The sequence below is a fragment of the Lutra lutra genome, chromosome 9, assembly GCF_902655055.1.
Source record: "Lutra lutra chromosome 9, mLutLut1.2, whole genome shotgun sequence".
In the NCBI taxonomy this organism is placed as follows: domain Eukaryota; kingdom Metazoa; phylum Chordata; class Mammalia; order Carnivora; family Mustelidae; genus Lutra; species Lutra lutra.
The window spans coordinates 82,765,944-82,785,759 of NC_062286.1; the positions used below are offsets into that span (position 1 = coordinate 82,765,944).

Below are 19,816 nucleotides of genomic sequence, written 5' to 3' on the forward strand. Positions count from 1 at the left end.
GTGCCACCCTTGATGTGGGACTCCTTGGGTGTGTTTTCTCAGCAGTGAAAGGGAGCTTCTTCATAAGCCTAAGCTCTAGGCATAACAGGTACACTAAAAATGGCAAATACTTCCAAGAGCGGGAATACCAAAGTGTGGCTACATCAGCATTTTCAAGTCTGCAAGTTAAGTGCATCGTACTCAGAAACTTAAAGAATCCTATTGACAAAGCTCCCCTGCTAATTATTTTCTATTTAGGGGAAATTTAACTGCTGATGTATTATAATAATGTCTACTTTCTTAGGAATAGAATAATGTCAATTTGCAGTATTACATGAAAGGACTATGTATAAATATCATAATTTTATTTAATTGAGCATGAGAATCATATCAAGAATGAAACAGTCTTTGGTTAAATAGACATGTCTAGTGTTGAAAATAGATTTCACACTCCACATGCATTACATAGCATAGACAAACCATAGCTTCATTATAATTCAAATTTTCTAATAACAGGCTTGCTGTTACAGCAATCAAATGTGCATCAATAAATTATTCTAGACATGTTTTATTTTCAGAGCAGTATTTGATGGTTAACTCATTAGAAGTGAAATACAGACTTTCTGAAAAAGTCGCAGAAAATACAGTTCAACCAAAAAGTAACTGTTTCCTAATGTGTCAACATATACAAGGAATATTGAAACAACATCAGAATTGTATGTTCTCTGTCAACATGACGGATATGTACAATCACTGTAAATAAAAACATGGGGGTCAGGATATAGTTATTGATAGAAACAAAAGAGTTCTTTCCCAGAATATTTAGGAATATTCCAGGAAGATTGCTGGGAGTACAGTTCTTTGCCATAAACCTCAGGGGAGAATCAGTATGTACAGACTTGGGTACCTATAGCTTACTCAACATGCTTATGTCAGAAACTTGAAGATATCCTTCCTTTTTAAGTGTCCCACATAAAATCTATATAGAGATAAGTTGAATTCTTATTAATTTGTATTCAATCTGAAGTTGAATACATGTAAGGAAACTTAAATCTTCTCCCTCTTTCACAGATGCATATGATTAAAGGTTAACCAAAGACAACCAATGTCTGTTCTGCTAGATTTTGGCATAGTTCAGTTCTTTGTTTTCATTAGGGACTAACAAGAGATAGCATAAATGCCTTAACCTAAGCTAAACCTTTTATTTTGTTTGTATTAAACTTTTTACTCCAAGGTAATTATGGATTCTGAGATAATTGCAGAAATCGTAGATTCCTATGCAGTTTTAAGAAACAATACAAAGTCATCCTGTCTGCGTTTTACCCAGTTTCCCCCAAGGGTAATATCTTGCAAAACCATACAGTATCCCAGCCAGGATTTTGACATTGACATAGTCAAGACACAGAACGTTTCCGTCATAAGGATCCCTTGTGTCACTCCCTTCTCTCCTCTACCCTCCTCTCTAGCAACCTCTAATCTGTTCTCCATTTCTAGTATCTTGCATTTCAAGATGTTGTATAAACGGAACTGTACGGCACGTAACCCTGTGGGATTGACTTTTCACTCAGCATTGTTCTCTGGAGAGTCATCCAAGTTGTTGTTCATATGGGAAATTATTTTTATTGCTGAGTAGTATTCCACGGCATGGATGTATCACATGTTTAACCAGCCACCCATTAAAGGACATCTGGTTGTTTACAGTTTTTGAATTTTGTGAATAAAGCTGCTATGAACATTCATGCACAAGTGTTTGTGTGAACATAAGTTTCCATCTCTCTGGGATAAATGCCCAACAGTGCAATTGCTGAGTGGTATGGCAGCTGCATGTTTAGTTTTATGGGAAACTGCTAAGTGCTTTGCAGAGTGGCTGTTCCATTTTACATTCCCACCAGCTCTGTATGGCTGAAGCAGTTTCTCTGCACCCTTGCTGATACCTGGTGTTGTTACTTGATCTTGGCAATTGTGCTGAGTGCACAGTGGTCTCTCTCTCACTGTGGTTCCAATTTTCAGTTCCCTAAGGATCAATGATGTTGAGTGTCTTTTCATGGACTTATTTGCCATTTGTATATCCTCTTCAGTGGAGTGTTTATATATGTTCTCCATTTTTTATTTGGATTTTTAAAAAAAAATTGTTGAATTTTGTGGGTTCTCCATATATTCTAGGTATTAGTCATTTATCAGATATGTGCTTGCAAATATTTTCTCTTGGGCTGTAGCCTGCCTTTTCATTCCCTTACTATGGTCTTTTTCAGAGCAAAAGTTTAAAATTTTGATGAATTTTTCAAACTCTTCTTTATGGATTGTGCTTTTTGGCGTCAAATCAAAGTATTCTTGAGGCTTAGCCCTAGGTCCCTACAATTTTCTATTTTTTTAAAAAAAGTTTTTTAGTTGTACATTTTATATTCAGGATTGTGACCCGTTTTGAGTTCATTTTCATATAAAGTATGAGGTTTAGGCTGAGGTTTTATTTGCCTCTGGATATCCCATTGCTCTAACATTTGTTGAAAAGACTATGCTCCCCTCCAGTGAATTACTTTTGTACCTTTATACAAAACCCAACTGAGTATATTTGTGTGGTTCTTTCTCTAGATTTTCTATTCTGTTCTATTGATCTATGTCTGTGCCTCCACCAATAAAAACCATACTGTCTTGATTACTGTAGCTATATAATAAATTTTTACATTGAATAGAGTGATTTCTCCTACTGATCTTTCTTTCATAAGAGTGTTTGAGCTATTTCAAGGTCTGTACCTTGGAATTTTTGGAAAAACTTGGATATATCTACGAACTTTGCTGGAATTTTGACAGAAATTGTGTTAAATCTGTAGATAAATCTGGGGAGAACTGACATCCTTGATACTTTGTGTCTTTCAATCCATGAACATGGTGTATCTCTTCATTTATTTAGGTCTTTGATTTCTTTCATTAGCATCTCTTAATTTTCAGCATATAGATGTTGTACATGTTTTGATAAATTTATACCAAAATATTTATTTTCTTTGGAGTGACTGTGAATGGTATTATGCTTTTGATTTTGGTTTCCACATTGTTCATTGTTAATATTTAGAAATGTGATTACATTTTGTGGACTGACCTTGTATCCCGAAACCTTGCTGAGCCCACTAGTTCTATGAGTTTTCTTTTTTTTTTTTTAATAGATTCTTTGGAATTTGCTATGCAGACAATCATGTCATCTGTAAACAGAGATACTTTTCTTTCTTTCTAATCATATGCATTTAATTTTTCTTGTTTATTGCCATGTGTAGAATTTCCTACACCCTTCAACATTTTCATCAATGTAAATTTCCAGAGATTTGCTGAAACATACCGGCCTGAATGGGGCCCATCATTCTTAAACAGATGCACTTTCAACACTCTTCTTATCATCCAACCTGTTTAGACCTCATTTCCTAACGTTTGGATAAATAACCAATAACATTCATTAGTGGTTATAAATGGCACCCATACTGCAAAGCCCCTTGAAGCAACAGAGAGGGCTTAATGAGCTGAGTGGAACCTGATTATAAAAGCAAACTTAGCATATAAACATTATTCGTAAGACAGAACCTGGAGGTAGTGATGCCCAAAGAATTAAGGTATGAGGTTGACTTATGAGATAGGTGGTTTAATCCTTCCAGTTTCCCCCTCTTACCTCTAAACTGGGGGTAGTGAAAATTTTTAACTCAGAGATAGAAAGTACCATCAATGTGAACTTATTCTTATGTATTAGAAATTGTTATTGTTAGGAACTCTTTTGAGAATTGGATTTTGACAAAAAAAGAATTCTGTGCATCTTACTATGCTTTTAGTACAGGCACTTAAAAATATTTTGATATCTCAAACTGTGTTCATGTCTTAATATTTAAAATAAAAGTATAACCATTAATAACATGTTACTTATTTAGGAAATGTAAATTTCCTACAGATAGTTTCATGTTTTGATGTTATACAACACACCTAACCCACCACAGAGGGTTCATAGCCATTATAAAAAGTTGGAAAACTGGGTACTGCTAGATCTTTACAGACTTCAATGTAAGAGGTCTTGGATGTACACACATAGGTCCTCTATAGGCCTTAGATGTGTACTTGGGTACAATGTCGTTTCTTGCAAAACCAGGAGCTCCTGCATATAATTTGTAAAAATTTACATCTGTAGTAACAATCAAATTTCAGAGACTTTTTTTTTTTTTTTGGTAGTTAACAGTGACAAATTAGTGACAGGCACATTAATCCTCACTTTACTGATTTTGCTGATTCAATGACCCCCATGCATTTCAGTGACTCTCTTGCTCCATCCATGATGTGTGGTGAGTCAGAGCCTGGGACGCTGATTTAGCCTATCTGACCCCAGTTTCCTCATCTATAAGTCGCAACGATGATATGAGTCTCACTGGTTGTACGGCTGACAGGAGATGACCCTGCCAAGGGCCTGGTCCCAGGCTGGGCAGGGAGCGTGCCGTCAATTACCGCCTTCTTTGCTTCCTTGTACATGGTCCTTGCTTCCTTACCTCCCCCCTCTCCTCCCTACACGCCACAGAATGAGATGCTTGTTATTTTGGATGCCACTCCTCATGCCTAAGGGACGGGAACCCTCTGTCAGAAGCATTAGCCGTGGGGATCTGGGGAGCTTGGTGCTGAAGCCGTCCCACTCCACGAATGAATCACCACGGCTGGCTTACACAGAATGTGGCTGCGCCCAGGGCTCTGTGTTCTCACGCGGTTTGTCAGGTTACAGTGGGACCAAGGCTTCCTAAGTGACCAGGACATTCTAGCAAATGGGAGGATTTGATAATGCATCTGCAGTCTGGTAAGTAGCACGATGAGGACTCCAGAGACGACCCATCCTGCGTGCTCACCCCAAATGCAAGACCGTGGCCGTGTGATGCAGGGTTAGCTCCTTCGTGCTCCCTGTGAGCTTCAAATCAAGACTGCTTTGGGCGGAGCAAGCAACAAAAATACTCTCACAATACAATGCAATCACATGGCACACACTTTTTTTTTTGGTCCTAAGGAATGGAATGGCAACTGTCTCCACGTGTCACTTTGACAATCAACGATGATTCCCTAGTCGGTGAGACCGGGTGGAATAAGATACAAACAGAGGTTATATATACGTATACCTGCGTGAGCTGGGGGTTTGCAAATGACCACTCCAATCTCCAGCCTGGCACGGGGTTCCCTGGTCACCCTCTCTCGTTCTGCGGGGAGGGTAACAGGGTGGCCGGGAAGCCGGCAATGGACAGACAGCTGTCAGGCGCCGGCGGGCAGTGCCACGGAGAGGGTGTTCATTTCCCGCAAACCCCGAGGACCTTCTTACCGCATCAGGCCTTTCTTGGGGCTGCTTTGAAGTACTCCTCCTTGGAAATGTCGGCTACTCCTCCATACCATTTCTGCAGCCAGATATGTTCTACCTTCATCTTCATAAAGAACCATTCATACTGACGAGGCCACTTCCTCATCACGGGGTGTCTGCAGAAGTAAAGGAGAGGTCACGAGACAGTGGCTCCCGTTAGCAGCCGGGCCCTCCTGGGGCCCTGGCCCCGTCTCTGTGGCACCGGCCAGGTCATCAGGCCTCCGGACCCCAGGCCTCTTCTGGGCTGAGGCTAGAGGCAGAAGCCAGGGAACCGGGGATGGGGTGGGGGATAGCCTCGGGAAGGCAGGAAACGGCCACGTCCACAGAGGGGCAAACCAGCCTTGTCCCAGGTGCGTTGGTTCGAATCCCAGGTGGGTGGCGGATGGGCTCTGAGGCTTCACGGGCCATCTGCCTTCTCAAACCCTGGTCTCCTTACTCGTCATGGGGGATGACGGTGGCCAGGTCATGGGGCCGAGTGGGCAGCAGACCACATGCATACAGGGAGCACTTGCACAGGGCAAGAGCTCAGCGAACATGGTTGCTGATAGCAGGAAACATCAAGAAAGGCTTTCTGCATCTCCGTATGGAAATTCAAAAGAATCTCGAGGCCCTGAAGCAGCTGTTGGTGGGAAGATTCCCACTCCTGCCGCAGGCTTAGAACTGCTGAACCAAGGGGAGGGTCAGCCGGGAAGGACAGGGCCCGTCACACTCCACCTTCTACGTCCTGACTGGCTTTCTCCCTCACGTGAAGAACACATGCGTTCTTCTTAAGGGCAGGCACTGGGCTCACTTCTTTTAAACTCATAAAAATAAAAAATTAGGTTTCTATCTCAACATGTCAGAAACAAAACTCGAAGGCCAAGCACAGACTGGGAAGGCTATTTGCAACAACAGAGACGTGATAATAGGCTGACGGCCTTTTGCAAGAGACAATCTGTTTTGAAGTAACTGGAAACACCCAGAGAGGTTGAAAGTACAGTACAACGAACTTTCTTTTCCCCCAAGCCATTTGAAACGCAGTTGCTGATCTGATGCCCCAACACTCCAAATACTGATGCCTTCGAGAATGAAAGGATTTGTTGTTATTTTAAGCAAATGCGTTTTGTACGTGGAACTGGAACGCATTTTGGCACCTGCTGACCTGGGGCAGGTTTAAGAATTCCTAATCCAGGGGCCACTGGCTTTGCGCTTTGCGTGCAGGCAGTGAGTGGCAGGTGGAGGGAGCTCCCGAAGACTCACAGTGGGGCTTCGGAGAAGGGAAAGACGAGATTGGTGGAAGCAGGAGATAAAGGGGCCCAAGAACATAGTGTTAAAAAATGTGTCAACACAGCACCTGCCACGATGCAGAAAGCAGGAAATGAATTTAATAAACCCCGCGGCCTACCGAAGATTTTGGCCTCTTCTCACTGCCTACCATAACACGGAAAGAGGAGTGTTTAGAAATAGAGAGGACTTGGGGCGCCTGGGTGGCTCCGTGGGTTAAGCCGCTGCCTTCGGCTCAGGTCATGATCTCAGGGTCCTGGTATCGAGCCCCGCATCAGGCTCTCTGCTCAGCCGGGAACCTGCTTCCCCCTCTCTCTCTCTGCCTGCCTCTCTGCCTACTTGTGATCTCTTTCTCTCTGTCAAATAAATAAAATCTTAAAAAAAAGAAAGAAAGAAAGAAAGAGGACTTTATAAAGATAAATAGAGTTCAGGGGCACCTGGATAGCTGAGTCGTTAAGCATCTGCCTTCTGCTCAGGTCGTGATCCCAGGGTCCTGGGATCAAGCCCGCCATCAGCATCGGGCTCCCTGCTCAGTGGGGAGCCTGCTTCTCCCTCTCCCATTCCCCCTGTTTGTGTTCCCTCTCTCACTGTCTCTCTCTGTGTGTCATATAAATAAATAAAATCTTTAAATATATATATGTGTGTGTGTGTGCGCGTGTGTGTGTGTATCTCACATGCACGCACACACACACACAAAACGAGTGTTCTTTTCTCAACCTATGTTCTGAAAATCCTGCATTCATGTTGATGTATCCAATCGCGATCCAATTCCAGAGTTCATTCCCATTTTCTCTACTTGTGTGTGTGAACCCCTTTTCCATGGCAGTGGGCAACCACACTTCCCCTCTCCTTTCTTCGTTTACCTATTTGATGGTTCCCCTGTATGGAAAATCTTCCCTTCTCCTGGGGCTGTGGGTGGTGTTTCCAATTTACCACCTGCTGTCATGTCACTCTTTCACGAACTTAGACAAAGCGTTAATCTGCCCGTTTTTATCACCTGCACCCCGGGGAGGATACCTGCTGCTCCTTGGCCTAGCTCGGACATTCCACTCCAGGGGGCCCCTACAGGGACATCCCCCTCACTCCAGCCCACCCCTAGACCACCCCTCCCTGCCCACACCCTCCTCCCCGCTTCCCAAGCTCTGCCCTCTTGCTCGTTTGACCCCTAGAGCCCTGATTCTTCAACTTCAAGATCTTTTTTTTTTTTTTTAAAGATTTTATTTATTTATTTGTGAGGGACGGAGATAGAAAGAACTAGCAGGGGGAGGAGCAGGCAGAGGGGGAAGCAAGGCTTCCAAGCACTGAGGAGGGAGCTCAAAATGGGACTCAGTTCCAGAACCGCGGGATCATGACCTGAGCTGAAGGCAGATGCTTAACCAACTGAGTCACCCAGGCGTCCCTCAATTTCAAGATTCTTAAACTTCAACTTAAACAGTGAATTTCCGGGCAAACCGACTTTCAAGCATACACAAACCTTGAAAACATGGCTTGCTTGGCAAATTCCACTTCTTCTGGAGACACGGTGATCATCTGGCCGGTGAGCGTCAGGCGGGCGCATCGGGGGTCTTCCGGGTCGACGATATTTTTTCTGCACTCAAAGAACGTTTTTCACATGTTAAAAGATGATAGAACGTCAGCCTGAAATACCAAAGATTTTATTAAAAATGAAAAATAGTCACGTGGTGGGTCTTATCATTCAGGTTTTTAGATTGTGTGTGATTCCTTTAACATACTTTGACGCGGGCCACGTGGAAGATGTGTTTGGGTGAGTTACACTCCAGTCTGCACCCTCGGGGCAGCAAACACCCGGAGTACCTTGTGCAGGGGCCACGTACCAGCCCGGTACTCTATAAGACCACGGTCGGGAGCCGCTGTCCAGAATCATGATGCTGCTTTGCACACCTCTAGGTGGTGGCACTCGCTTAAATACACTTTGAGTGGTACTCCTAAATAAGGCAGTGGTGACCAAGGTGAAGGTTTTCAGACATCACTATCAGAAGGAGGAGGTTCCATGCTCCGCATAAGGGACGCAGGAAACAATGAGAACGTTAGTGCGACTGCACGTGTGACTGCTTGCTGGAAGTGTTCCCGCAGTGGCAGAATTCTTCTAAGACTTGCTTTCATTGAAGGAGTCACCTGGCAGTGAGGGTGTATTTTGTTTTCTGGATATGACCCTTTCTCTGGTGAAATAGAATGCTAAAAGAATATGACATGATATGGTATGACATCTAATATAATTCTCCTAATTAAAATTCTCATTAGGGTTGCCAGATAAAATATTATATGACACATAGTTATGTGAGAAAATTATTTGTTGTTTATCTAAAGTTTAATTTTTTACATCTTTACTTATATGTATATATTTACATAAACTCCCCCTTTCAACCGTGGAGGGTTGTTAGGATACTCAGGGTTGTGCAACCATCACCGTAACTGAATTTTAGAACATTTTCATCACCCCCCCCCAAACCCTAGCACCCACTAGCAGTTATTCCTCACTCCTGACCCTGCACCCCATCCCAAGAAACCGCTGGTCTTCTCTCCATCTCTAGAGATGTGCCTGTTTTGCCAGGACAGACGGAATCTGTCTTTGTGACTATCTTCTCTCACTTAGCATCGTGACTTCAAGAGTCATCCGTGCTATAGCTTGAATTAGTATTTCATTTTTTTTATTGCTGAATATTATCACCTTGTATGGCTAGACCCCGTTGTGTTCATCCATTCATCAGCTGATGGCCATCTGGTTTGTGGCCTGCTTTCGGGTCATTACAAATAATGTGGCCACGCGCACGTGTTTTTGTGTGGACATGTTGTTCAGCAGTGGAACTGTGAGAAAGGGAATTGCCAAGGTTACGTTTAACTCTGTGCGGAGCGGCAGAACTGTTTTCCAAGAAGCTTTTGCGCTATTTGCCTTCCCACCAGCAGTGTGCCAGGCTGGCTCCTCCGTATCTTGGCCAACACCCGTCTTGGTCTTTTTCCTTCCAGCCAGCTGAGTGAATACGAAGCCATACCTCACTGTGGTTTTTGTTTGCATTTCCCTGTTGGCTAATGATACTGGCCATCTTTTCATGTGCTTATTGGCCATGTATATATCTTGGCAGAAATGTCTGTTCAAATCCTATGCCTGTTTTAATTTGGACTTGATGTGAAATTTTTTTTAAATTTTCATCAAGTCCTAATTACATATCTTGCTTTTGTTTCCATTTATAATTTAAAAAAAAAAAAAAAACTCCCAGCAACCTAGGGCAAAGGATATTTATCAAAATCCTACATATATGTTATGTGTCATGAAAAAAGACAAGCATGTCCATATTACTAGATATTGTGGTTTTTGTCGTAAGACAAGAAATAGAAATAGGTATAAAGGTTGGGAAATAATAAAGTTATAGTTATTCACAAAGGATATGACTGTATACAAAGGAAAATGCAAGAAAATTCACACTCAGAACATTAGTATTGAAGAGAAAGATCAGCAAAATCATTGAAGTCAAAGACAATGATTATAAAACAACTGCATTGCTATTTATAAGCAAAAAACTATTTTTAAATATTAGAAAGTATATAAGAAAGGGGCTCCTGGGTGGCTCAGCTGGTTGAGCGCCTGCCTTCGGCTCAGGTCATGACCCCAGGGTGCTGGGTTCGAGTCCTGTATCAGGCTCCCTGCTCAGTGCGGAGGCTGCTTCTCCCTCTCCCTCTGCTGCTCCCCTGCTTGTGCTCTCTCTGACAAATAAATAAATAAAATCCTTTTTTAAAAAAAGTATATGAGATGGCAACAAAACCTCTAAAATACCTAGAGATAAATTTAACAAAAATTTTGTAATACCTTGGTGGAAAAAATTGTGACTTTATTGAAATGTATTAATGGTCTAAATAGAGAGTTATCCCATATGCATGAATGGGAAAGCCCAATTAAATAGCAATTTTCCCAGAATTAATCTTTATAGATGAGGCAATTTCAATTCAAAATTTTTTTCCTTAAAATATTTTATTTAGGGGCGCCTGGGTGGCTCAGTGGGTTAAGCCGCTGCCTTCGGCTCAGGTCATGATCCCAGGTCATGGGTTCGAGCCCCACATCGGGCTTTCTGCTCAGCAGGGAGCCTGCTTCCTCCTCTCTCTCTGCCTGCCTCTCTGCTTACTTGTGATTTCTCTCTGTCAAATAAATAAATAAAATATTTTTTTAAAGATTTTAAATCTTTAAAAAAATATTTTATTTATTTATTTGTCAAAGAGAGAGACAGAGAGAGAGAGAGCAAGCACACAAGCAGGCAGAGGGAGAAGCAGGATCCCTGCTGAGCAGGACCCTGGGATCATGACCCGAGCCGAAGGCAGATGCTTAACAGACTGAGGCACGCAGGCATCCTTCTACTGAAATTCTGATTTTTTAAAAAAGATTTTATTTTTAAATAATCTCTACACCAAATGTGTAGCTTGAACCCACAACCCTGCGATCCAGAATCATGTGCTCCTCCTGACTGAGCTGGCCAGGCGCTCCCAGTCCTACTATTTGTTAAATAGAACTAAACAAGCTGAATCTAAGCTTCACCTGGGATAACAAAGGTCTGAGAATAGTCAAAACCATGATAAAGACAAGCAATATGGTGAGGGGTTTCCTCTACCAGGTAGCAAGCCCCACCATAGAGCCATATTAATTAAGGCAGTGGGTACCAGTGCAAGGACAGACCCAGGGAACAGACCAGAAGACCCAGAAATAGATCCACACTTTTATATTACTTGACATATGACAAAGACTGAATTAGAAATTAGCAGGTGAGGTTCTAATTATTCAATAAATAGTGCTGAAAAAAATGGTTATCTATATGAAAAAATCTAAAAATAGATCCCTATATCACACCTTGTACAAGTAAATTCTACATTTGAATTAATGATTAATGTATAAAGCAAAGCCTTAATACTTTTTAAAGAGATATTTTATTTATTTATTTGAGATAGAGTGAGAGCAAGTGAGCGAGACAGCACAGGCAGGGGGAGCGGCAGAGGAAGAGGCAAAAGCAGGCTCTCCACTGAGTAGGGAGCCTGACTCGGGGTTCGATCCCAGGACCCTGGGATCATGACCTGAACTGAAGGCAAATGCTTAACCGACTGAAGCCACCCAGGCGCCCCTAAAAGCGAACTTCACACTTTAAAAGGTGAATTTTATGGTATGGGAACTGTATCTCAATTAGGAAAAATACAGTATTCCGCTGAGTTCCTTTTTTCCTTCTTGAGAACCGTCATCCTCGGGCTCCCACCTGTACTGTTTTTTTTTTTTTTTTAGGAAACAGTTTTTAAGGAGAAAGCATTTATTTTTAAGATTTTATTTATTTATTTGACAGACAGAGATCACAAGTAGGCAGAGAGGCAGGCAGAGAGAGAGGAAGGGAAGCAGGCTCCCTGCTGAGCAGAGAGCCCGATTCGGGACTCGATCCCAGGACCCTGGGATCATGACCTGAGCTGAAGGCAGCGGCTTAACCCACTGAGCCACCCAGACGCCCCTGTACTGTTTGTTTTTAAGCTTGTTGCATGACAGTCTTCTGGAGAACTCCCAATTTCAACGAGGAATTTCCCATTCCTGTGTTGGATCACTTCTTCCCTCATTTTAGTATAATGATTCTGCTCAACATATGTAAGTTTTCTGAGAAGGACATTGGAAGTAAAATTATTTGAGGTTTTGTGTGTTTGAAACAGTGATCACATTTATTCTCATTCTTTTTTTTTAAGATTTTATTTTTATTTTTTTTTAAAGATTTTATTTATTTATTCGACAGAGAGATCGCAAGTAGGCAGAGAGGCAGGCAGAGAGAGAGAGAGAGGAGGAAGCAGGCTCCCCACCAAGGAGAGAGCCCAATGTGGGGCTCGATTCCAGGACCCTGGGATCATGACCTGAGCCGAAGGCAGAGGCTTTGACCCTCTGAGCCACCCAGGCGCCCCTAAGATTTTATTTTTTAAAGTAATCTCTACTCCCAGTGTGGGGCTCCAACCTACAACCCCAAGATCAAATGTCACATGCTCCACTGACTGAGCCAACAAGGTGCCCCCAGTTTACTCTCATTTTTTTTAATACATTATTTTCTTTTTTAAAAAGATTTTATTTATTTATTTGACAGAGATCACAAGTAGGCAGAGAGGTAGGCAGAGAGAGAGAGGAGGAAGCAGGCTCCCCGCTGAGCAGAGAGCCCCATGTGGGGCTCGATCCCAGAATCCTGAGATCATGACCTGAGCCGAAGGCAGTGGCTTTAACCCACTGAGCCACCCAGGCGCCCCTACTCTCATTCTTGATTGGTAGTTTGGCTGGGTAGTAAATGCTATGTTTGCAATAATTTCCCCCAAATAATGTTGAAGGCATTGCTCCATCCAGTGTTGCTATTAAAGAGCCCAATGTGACCCTGTTCCTTGCTCTTTTGTATGTGACCTTCCCCTTGCCCCTGTGAAAGCTTTCCTAAACTAACCTTTACCTATGAGTCCCTGGAAATTTCATGACAAGATACCTTGATACAGGCTTTTTAAAAAAATCCATTGTTCTGGGTACTTGAGGGATAGTTCTAAACCTGGAGACTCATGTCTTTTGGTTCTGGGGAATTTTCCTTCAATTATGACTGATAATTTTTTCTTTTATTTTCTCAATTCACCTTTTCTGGAGTTCTTTTATTTTGACTACTGGACCTTTTCCATTAGTCCTTTAATTTTCTTATTGTTCATCTCATATGTTTCATCTATTTCTTTTTATTCTACTTTGGGAGATTACCTCAAATCTACCTTTTATTTATTTATTTTTATTTTTATTTTTAAAAGATTTTATTTATTTATTTGACAGAGAGATAGCACAAGAAGGCAGAACGGCAGGCAGAAGGAGAGGGAGAAGCAGGCTCCCTGCTGAGCAAGGAGCCCGATGTGGGACCCCATCCCAGGACTCTGGGATCATGACCTGATCCGAAGGCAGCTGCTTAACGGACTGAGCCACCCAGGCGCCCCATCAAATCTACCTTTTAATGCTTCAGTTAAAAGCTTTTTTGTCCTATTTTTATTTTAAAGCCCATTCTTCTGCAATATATTGTCTTCTGTCCTGAATAATTGTTTCCTTCTCTTTGTATTGTTTTAATTTCCCCTAGTTCTTTCTATCTGTTCATTTTGCATGGTAGAGATTTTCCTCAAATAGAGATTTTCCTCAAATGCTTTCCTTGGCTGTTTATTCATTTTTAAAATGTGCCATCCCCAAGCCACTTAGAAATCCTGACAGCATGGGTATGGCTTTCGGAATAGCGGACTTCACTCTAAGGTGGTCAGCTTTGATGGTTTTGTTGAGGGACCCTTAACTATTCGGTATCTGTTTTAGTTTTATTTTTTTTCTCTTGGGCTGTTCAGTATCCCTGGGGAAATCTTCAAAGGATTCTCAGACAAAGCCTTGTTAAAGATGAGTTCCATCCATCATTCACAGGAAAAAGCAAGAGCCAGTAGAAACAGAATCATTAGAAATAGATACCCAAGATACACTTCATTGATTATAAGGATATCTAAAATGAATAAGATCTCCCAATCTTTAATCGAAAGATTAAAGTGTAGCTCTTTGGAGGTCTGGTTTTATATATGGACCTTATTTCCAACTCTTCATCTGACCCAGTCCAAGCTGTTGTTTCTTCTTTCCATTTGTATTAAAACCTTAGCCTGAAAAAATAAACAAACAAACAAACAAACAAAAAAAAACAGACCAACCAATCAGAAAATGCCTTCACCTCTAGGTGCCTGGGTGGCTCCGTAGGTTAAGGGTCTGCCTTTAGCTCGGTCCTGGGAGTGAGTCCTGCACCGGGACCTTTGCTCAATGGGGAATCTGCTTCTCCCTGTCCCACTGCTCATGCTCTTTTTCTCTCTCACTCTGTCTCTCAAATAAAAACGAATGAACAAACAGACAAACAAACAAAAAACCAAACCACCGAAGTCTCTATTTTTCCCAGACTGGTAAACCCCACTAGAGTTCTGGTTCTGGTTTTTGGTTTCATCTTCATTTTTGACCCCTAGGGATTTCTTTTTGTTTCTTATGAGAATGCATTTAAAAGAACGTTTTTCTTCCTACAATTTTTTAGATTGACAAAGTCCGTAGTTGTATTTTAAAACTTTAAGCCAAAAATTTTTCTTTTTTTAAGATAAAAACATAATTAGTTTCCATGTAGAAGATTTAGAGACTATAAAAATATGTTAGAAAATAGCATAAGTGTGTTTTAAAATAAACTTGGAATTCTATCCTACATAGAGCTTTTATCTTATTTTTTCCACCTAAAAATTAAATTGTGAACATTTTATTTGGAGAAGCACATGCTGTGAGATCTATTTACTCACGGAATTCTCAACCATTTTTCTACCATTCCTGTCCACTGAGCATACAGAAGGGGCTGGAAGACTACAGCTCTGATGTTGAGTGATGTCACACTGTACTGTGGGGCTGTGTGGAGGAGTCAGGTCACAGGAAGTGCCCAGTGTCCGCTCCCAGTGACCTTGTGAGCTGAAGCCCTATGGACGGAGCCTCAGTTTCTTCTCTGGAAAGTGAGGACATTAATTTCTTGCCTGTCTTCTTCACAGAGTTCAAAGATCTGTAAAAGCACGATGAGCATCATAAGGAAGTAATGGATGTTGTTCTCACACAAACCTGAGACCACGGTAAGTTAATGTGAACAAGTTAAAGATAGAGAAGCTCTTCTTTTTGAGGCAGACTGAATGATTTCCCTTCCCCTGCCTCGAAAGATATTTCTGGCACTGCATCTCATTATCGAGTGAGAAAACTTAATGATGGATTGTTCTCCAACACATCAAAGGAGAGAAGGAAGCAGGTGACAGGTTGCATTTCCCTTTTGCTTGCGGCCAGGTACAGCCAGGAGAAAGGAGGATAAAGTGCTCTTCCCTCGTCTGTCCTGCACAGTCTGTGTGGCTGAGTATTCTGATAAATGGTAAATGCAGAATGATGTGAAAGGCATATAGTGAGGTGGCTAAGAGCATGAGCTCCTGCCATGCCCGACTAGCTCAGCTGGAGGAGTGTGTGACTCCTGATCTCAGGATTGTGGGTTCAAGCCCCACGTGGGGCATGGAGATTATTTAAATAAAATCTTAAGGAAAAAAAAAAAGGATGGGCTCCCAATCAGCCTCCTAAACTTGAATCCTGTCTGTGACTCAAACTCTTTATGCCTCAGTTTCCTCACCTGTAAGAAACAGACATGAAGAGTTCCTGCCTCATAGTGGTGTTGTGAGATGTCAGTGTGGGGAGACAGGGAGACTTCTTGTTCAGTGACGAGGAGGGTTAACAGTAGGGATAACCACTACTCAGCCTTCAATTAACTAGTGAACCTGGAAGAAGATACTTGACATCTCCCTACAGGAAGTACCCATTCTATTCTACTTGTCTCTGCCGTAAGCTGTAAAGAGCTGCCACAGCTCAGGGAGGTCTAGGGTGAAGCGGCAGACTGCGTACATCTGTCAGATTCGGGAGTTTTCTTGCCCACGTTCTCCATGTTGGCTGGTCAATGTTAAAGGTGAGGCTTCGCTATTCCCTCCGCTTTAATCTTCTTTTTTTTTTTCTTTTGGAGAGAAAGAGAGAGACAGAGAGAGCACAAGCAGGGGGAGAGGCAGAGGGAGAGGGAGAAGGAACCCTGCTGAGCAGGGAGCCCGACTCAGGGCTCCATCCCAGGACCTGAAGATCATGACCTGAGCCGAAGGCAGACGTTTAACCATCTGAGCCACCCAGGTGCCCCTAAGCTTTAATCTTTTATTTCTCACTTGGTTTAGACCAAGCAAACGATGGCCTATGCCCTATTTCTGTTTGGTGTGACAGAGAAGAATGGATTTTACATTGTCCGAGGATGGAGAAAATCCAAAAGAAGAGTAATATTTTATGACCCGTGAAATTGATATGAAATTTGGATTTCAGTCTACTTGAAAAAAAGTTGTATTGACGCACAGTCACATTCATTTGCCTGGGGCTGCTTTCACGCTACGACAGCAGAGTTGAGGAGTCATGACAGAAGCTGTACGGCCCACCACACCTCCAAAATTTGCCATCCTCCCCCTACAGAAACCATTTTCTGACCCCTGGGTTGGACTGTGGGGCTGTTTGGGGCACCTGGGTGGCTCAGTGGGTTAAGCCTCTGCCTTTGGCTCTCCTCATGATCTCAGGGTCCTGGGATCAAGCCCCACATCAGGCTCTCTGCTGAGCAGGGAGCCTGCTTCCCCCTCTCTCTGCCTGACTCTCTGCCTACTTGTGATCTCTTTCTCTGTCAAATAAATAAATAAAATCTTTAAATCATCGGTTCTCCTGGAACCCCTGGAATCCCTCTGTGAGGATTAAAGGCATGAATTCACGTAAGGTAATGAGAGGAGTGTCTGGCCTGTCGTAAGCCCTCAGAGAGTGATGATGTTGCTGCTGCTGCTGCTCAACTCTCTTGGGGGCTGAAAGGGTGGAGTCGCTGGAGAGTTCAGGAATTGTACAACCTAGGCTGGTGGTGGTATCGATCATGAAGTAGCAAGAAGATTGCCATGGACCGAACTATGTGGCCCTCAAAGTCCAGTGGTGAGGCATGAACTCCCAGTGGGACTGCATCTGAAAACAGGGTCTTCAGAGAGGTAATTCAGGTTCATGGATGACTTAAGGTTCATGAGGTCATGAGGGTGGTGTCCTCATTCGATGGGACTGCAGATCTTATAAGAAGAGAGAAGGGAGGGGCATGTAGAGGGAAGCCCACGTGAGGACCAAGCAAGCAGGAGGTCATCTTCAAACCCAGGGGAGATGCCTCAGGAGAAACCAACCCTGCTGACACCCTTATCTTGGACTTCCAGCCTCCCGACCTGTGAAAAAATAAATTTCTATTGTTTCGGCCTCCCAGTCTGTGGTATTTTGTGATGGCAGCCTGAATGAGTCCAAAGATGGGAGGGACTGAACGGTGACTCTGAAGTGGTGACTAACACAATGAAGCCCCTCGGCATCATGGTCAAACTTGTCCCCACTAGAAGAACCTTGACGGTTTCTAGCTGGGCTGTGATTTCAGTTCAAGTCTACCCACCTAGTTATCAATCTGTCTGTTTCGCTTTATAATTTGATGACAGCTTGAGAAAATGCTAGCATTTCTTTTTTCCTCTTTGAAATCCAGTATCATTATTTGACATTCATGTATCTTCATGGGGATGTTTTGTCTGCTTGAGGCCCTGGACCACACACGGTCAATTTGACTTGTGACTGAAATCAGTCTTACAGACACTGTATCATAAAATGGAAGCCTTGAAGCACGATTCACTAAAACTCATGCTCACCCATTAAACTGCATGCAAATCTTGAGAAAGGTACATCTGTTAAGCAAAGCATATGTTTTGCTGACATTTAAGGAACTTGTTTTCACCTGCCTGGAAGCTTTTCTGTATTACACAGCCTGCTGAGTTATAACAAGAGAGTGGACGTGCCCACAGCTTTAGGTCAGTTGCTTCATGTGAGAACACTGTGTACTGTTCAAAAGTATTATAGTCTGCTGTGTTCAGGACACCGCAAAAATGTAGTTGCTGAATTGTGAATTTTTCTTGTGGGTTAAGATGAAAGAATGATGGGAAGAAATCCACATAATAACTACAAAAAACGAATCTACATAGAACTTTGTAAAAATACCTGAGACAGGAGAAAACAAGCAAGAACAGTAAACAGGAACCAAATTTACATCTACTGGAGGAGACTGTCAGCAGTTGTACCTAATTCTTTGTTCACTATTACAGCTAATTTCTTCTCAAAGTTGCTCTTTGATAAAAGCAATGAATTAGTATTCATAAGTAAGTCATCACCGAATTTAAATAGGGGCCATCACATTAAAATAGGGAGCGTTTTGCTTCTCCCCTGGTGGTGATTACCCAGAATAGAAAGGAGATTATGTAATGATGTATGACATGTTGGCTAACTGAATGTAATTAAAAGGAAAAAAAAGGAGATTATGTATTTAAATAGGTACACAGAAAACTTTCCCTTTACCCAGCTAGACTCAGTATAAGTTCCTTCCCACCTGTGGTTGGCAGGATAATGCCCCTCACCAAAGATGTCTGCATCCTAACATGTGACTGTGTCAACTTACATGGCAAAGGGAAACTGAGGCAGCTAATCAGCTGGCATAGGATAGGGAGACTGTCCTGGATTATGCAGAGGGGCCCAATGCAGTCACAGGGGGAGTCAAAACACAGCGTCAGAGAGATGTAGCCATGAGAAAGACAACCAGCCATGGTTGGCTTTGAAGGTGGAAGGGGTCACAAGTCAAGGAATGCAGTCAGTTTCCAGAAGCTGGAAAAGGCAAGAAAATGGCTTTTCCCCTAGAGCCTCCAGGAAGGCACACAGTCTCGCCTACACCCTGAGTTTAGCCTACTATAAGACCTGTTCGGGACTTCTGCGCTGCGTAACTGTAATGTAATAGATTTGTGTTGTTTGAAGCTCTGAGGTTGTGGTGCTGTTTCGGCAGCAAGAGGAAACTCATTTAGCATCTGAAAAAGGAGGGATGGCAGCCCCAGCCTTGGTCCCATAAACACAACACACTGAGGTTACTGGGGGACCTTTTCATTTTTGAGAGCCTCCTTTGGTGAACAGGGGCTAGAGACCGCACTCTCCTTCCTCTGGACACTGTACTTTGCATACTGTTTAGGCGTCCACCTCTCCCTGACACAGTGTCAGGGAACCCTATCCCATCTAGTCCCCCACAGATCCCGAGGGCTGGGATCGCCTACACCAGCCCGCTCTATCCCCAGGCCTGAGTGATGGATTCAGGGATTGGCAGAAGAAGTCTGGTCAGCAAAGCTCAAGGAGCTACTTGCTGGGGATTCCGGGATGGCAACCCCCTTACTCTTCTTGGAGTCTACTTGGAAGAGGGGCTCACCTTCACTGGACAGAAAGAGGGAGCGGCCTCGAAGTTGCCGGCACCACATCTGGATCACAAGTGGGGCCACCCTTAAGATGTAGCAGAGGAGAAGGCAGAGAGGAGAAATGAGAAAATCTCATTTTGGCTGACACGGCAGAGGCCCTAAGAGAAACCTACCTCTGGACTTTTCAAATATGTCAACTAATGAATTTATTTCCCTAAGCTCTTCTGAGCTTTTTTTTTTTTTTTTTTTTTTTTTCTATTTCTTGTCATCTGAGAGGTTCCTCACTGACAGAAGGGTTTGCAGTTTCTGGAACTCTCCCTGTTATGAGAACAGATCTTGGGGTTGAAGCATGACCACCTG

General features: G+C 42.9%; 1 protein-coding gene and 1 non-coding gene across 2 annotated transcripts in view; one reads left to right on the plus strand and one right to left on the minus strand.

Moving 5' to 3' along the window:
* Positions 1-320: 320 nt before the first annotated feature.
* Positions 321-19,816, minus strand: part of CREG2 (cellular repressor of E1A stimulated genes 2) — a 34,928-nt gene continuing 15,432 nt past the window's right edge. The window contains exons 3-5 of the mRNA XM_047747207.1: positions 8,073-8,186; positions 5,300-5,451; positions 321-5,180 (exon numbers count right to left, since the gene is read on the minus strand). Of these exons, the coding sequence (XP_047603163.1) occupies positions 5,304-5,451; positions 8,073-8,186 (262 nt within the window). The 3' untranslated portion in view covers positions 321-5,180; positions 5,300-5,303. The remainder of the gene's footprint in view (positions 5,181-5,299; positions 5,452-8,072; positions 8,187-19,816) is intronic.
* Positions 15,594-15,666, plus strand: TRNAR-CCU (transfer RNA arginine (anticodon CCU)). The gene has a single exon. It is a non-coding gene; the product is annotated as a tRNA-Arg (tRNA).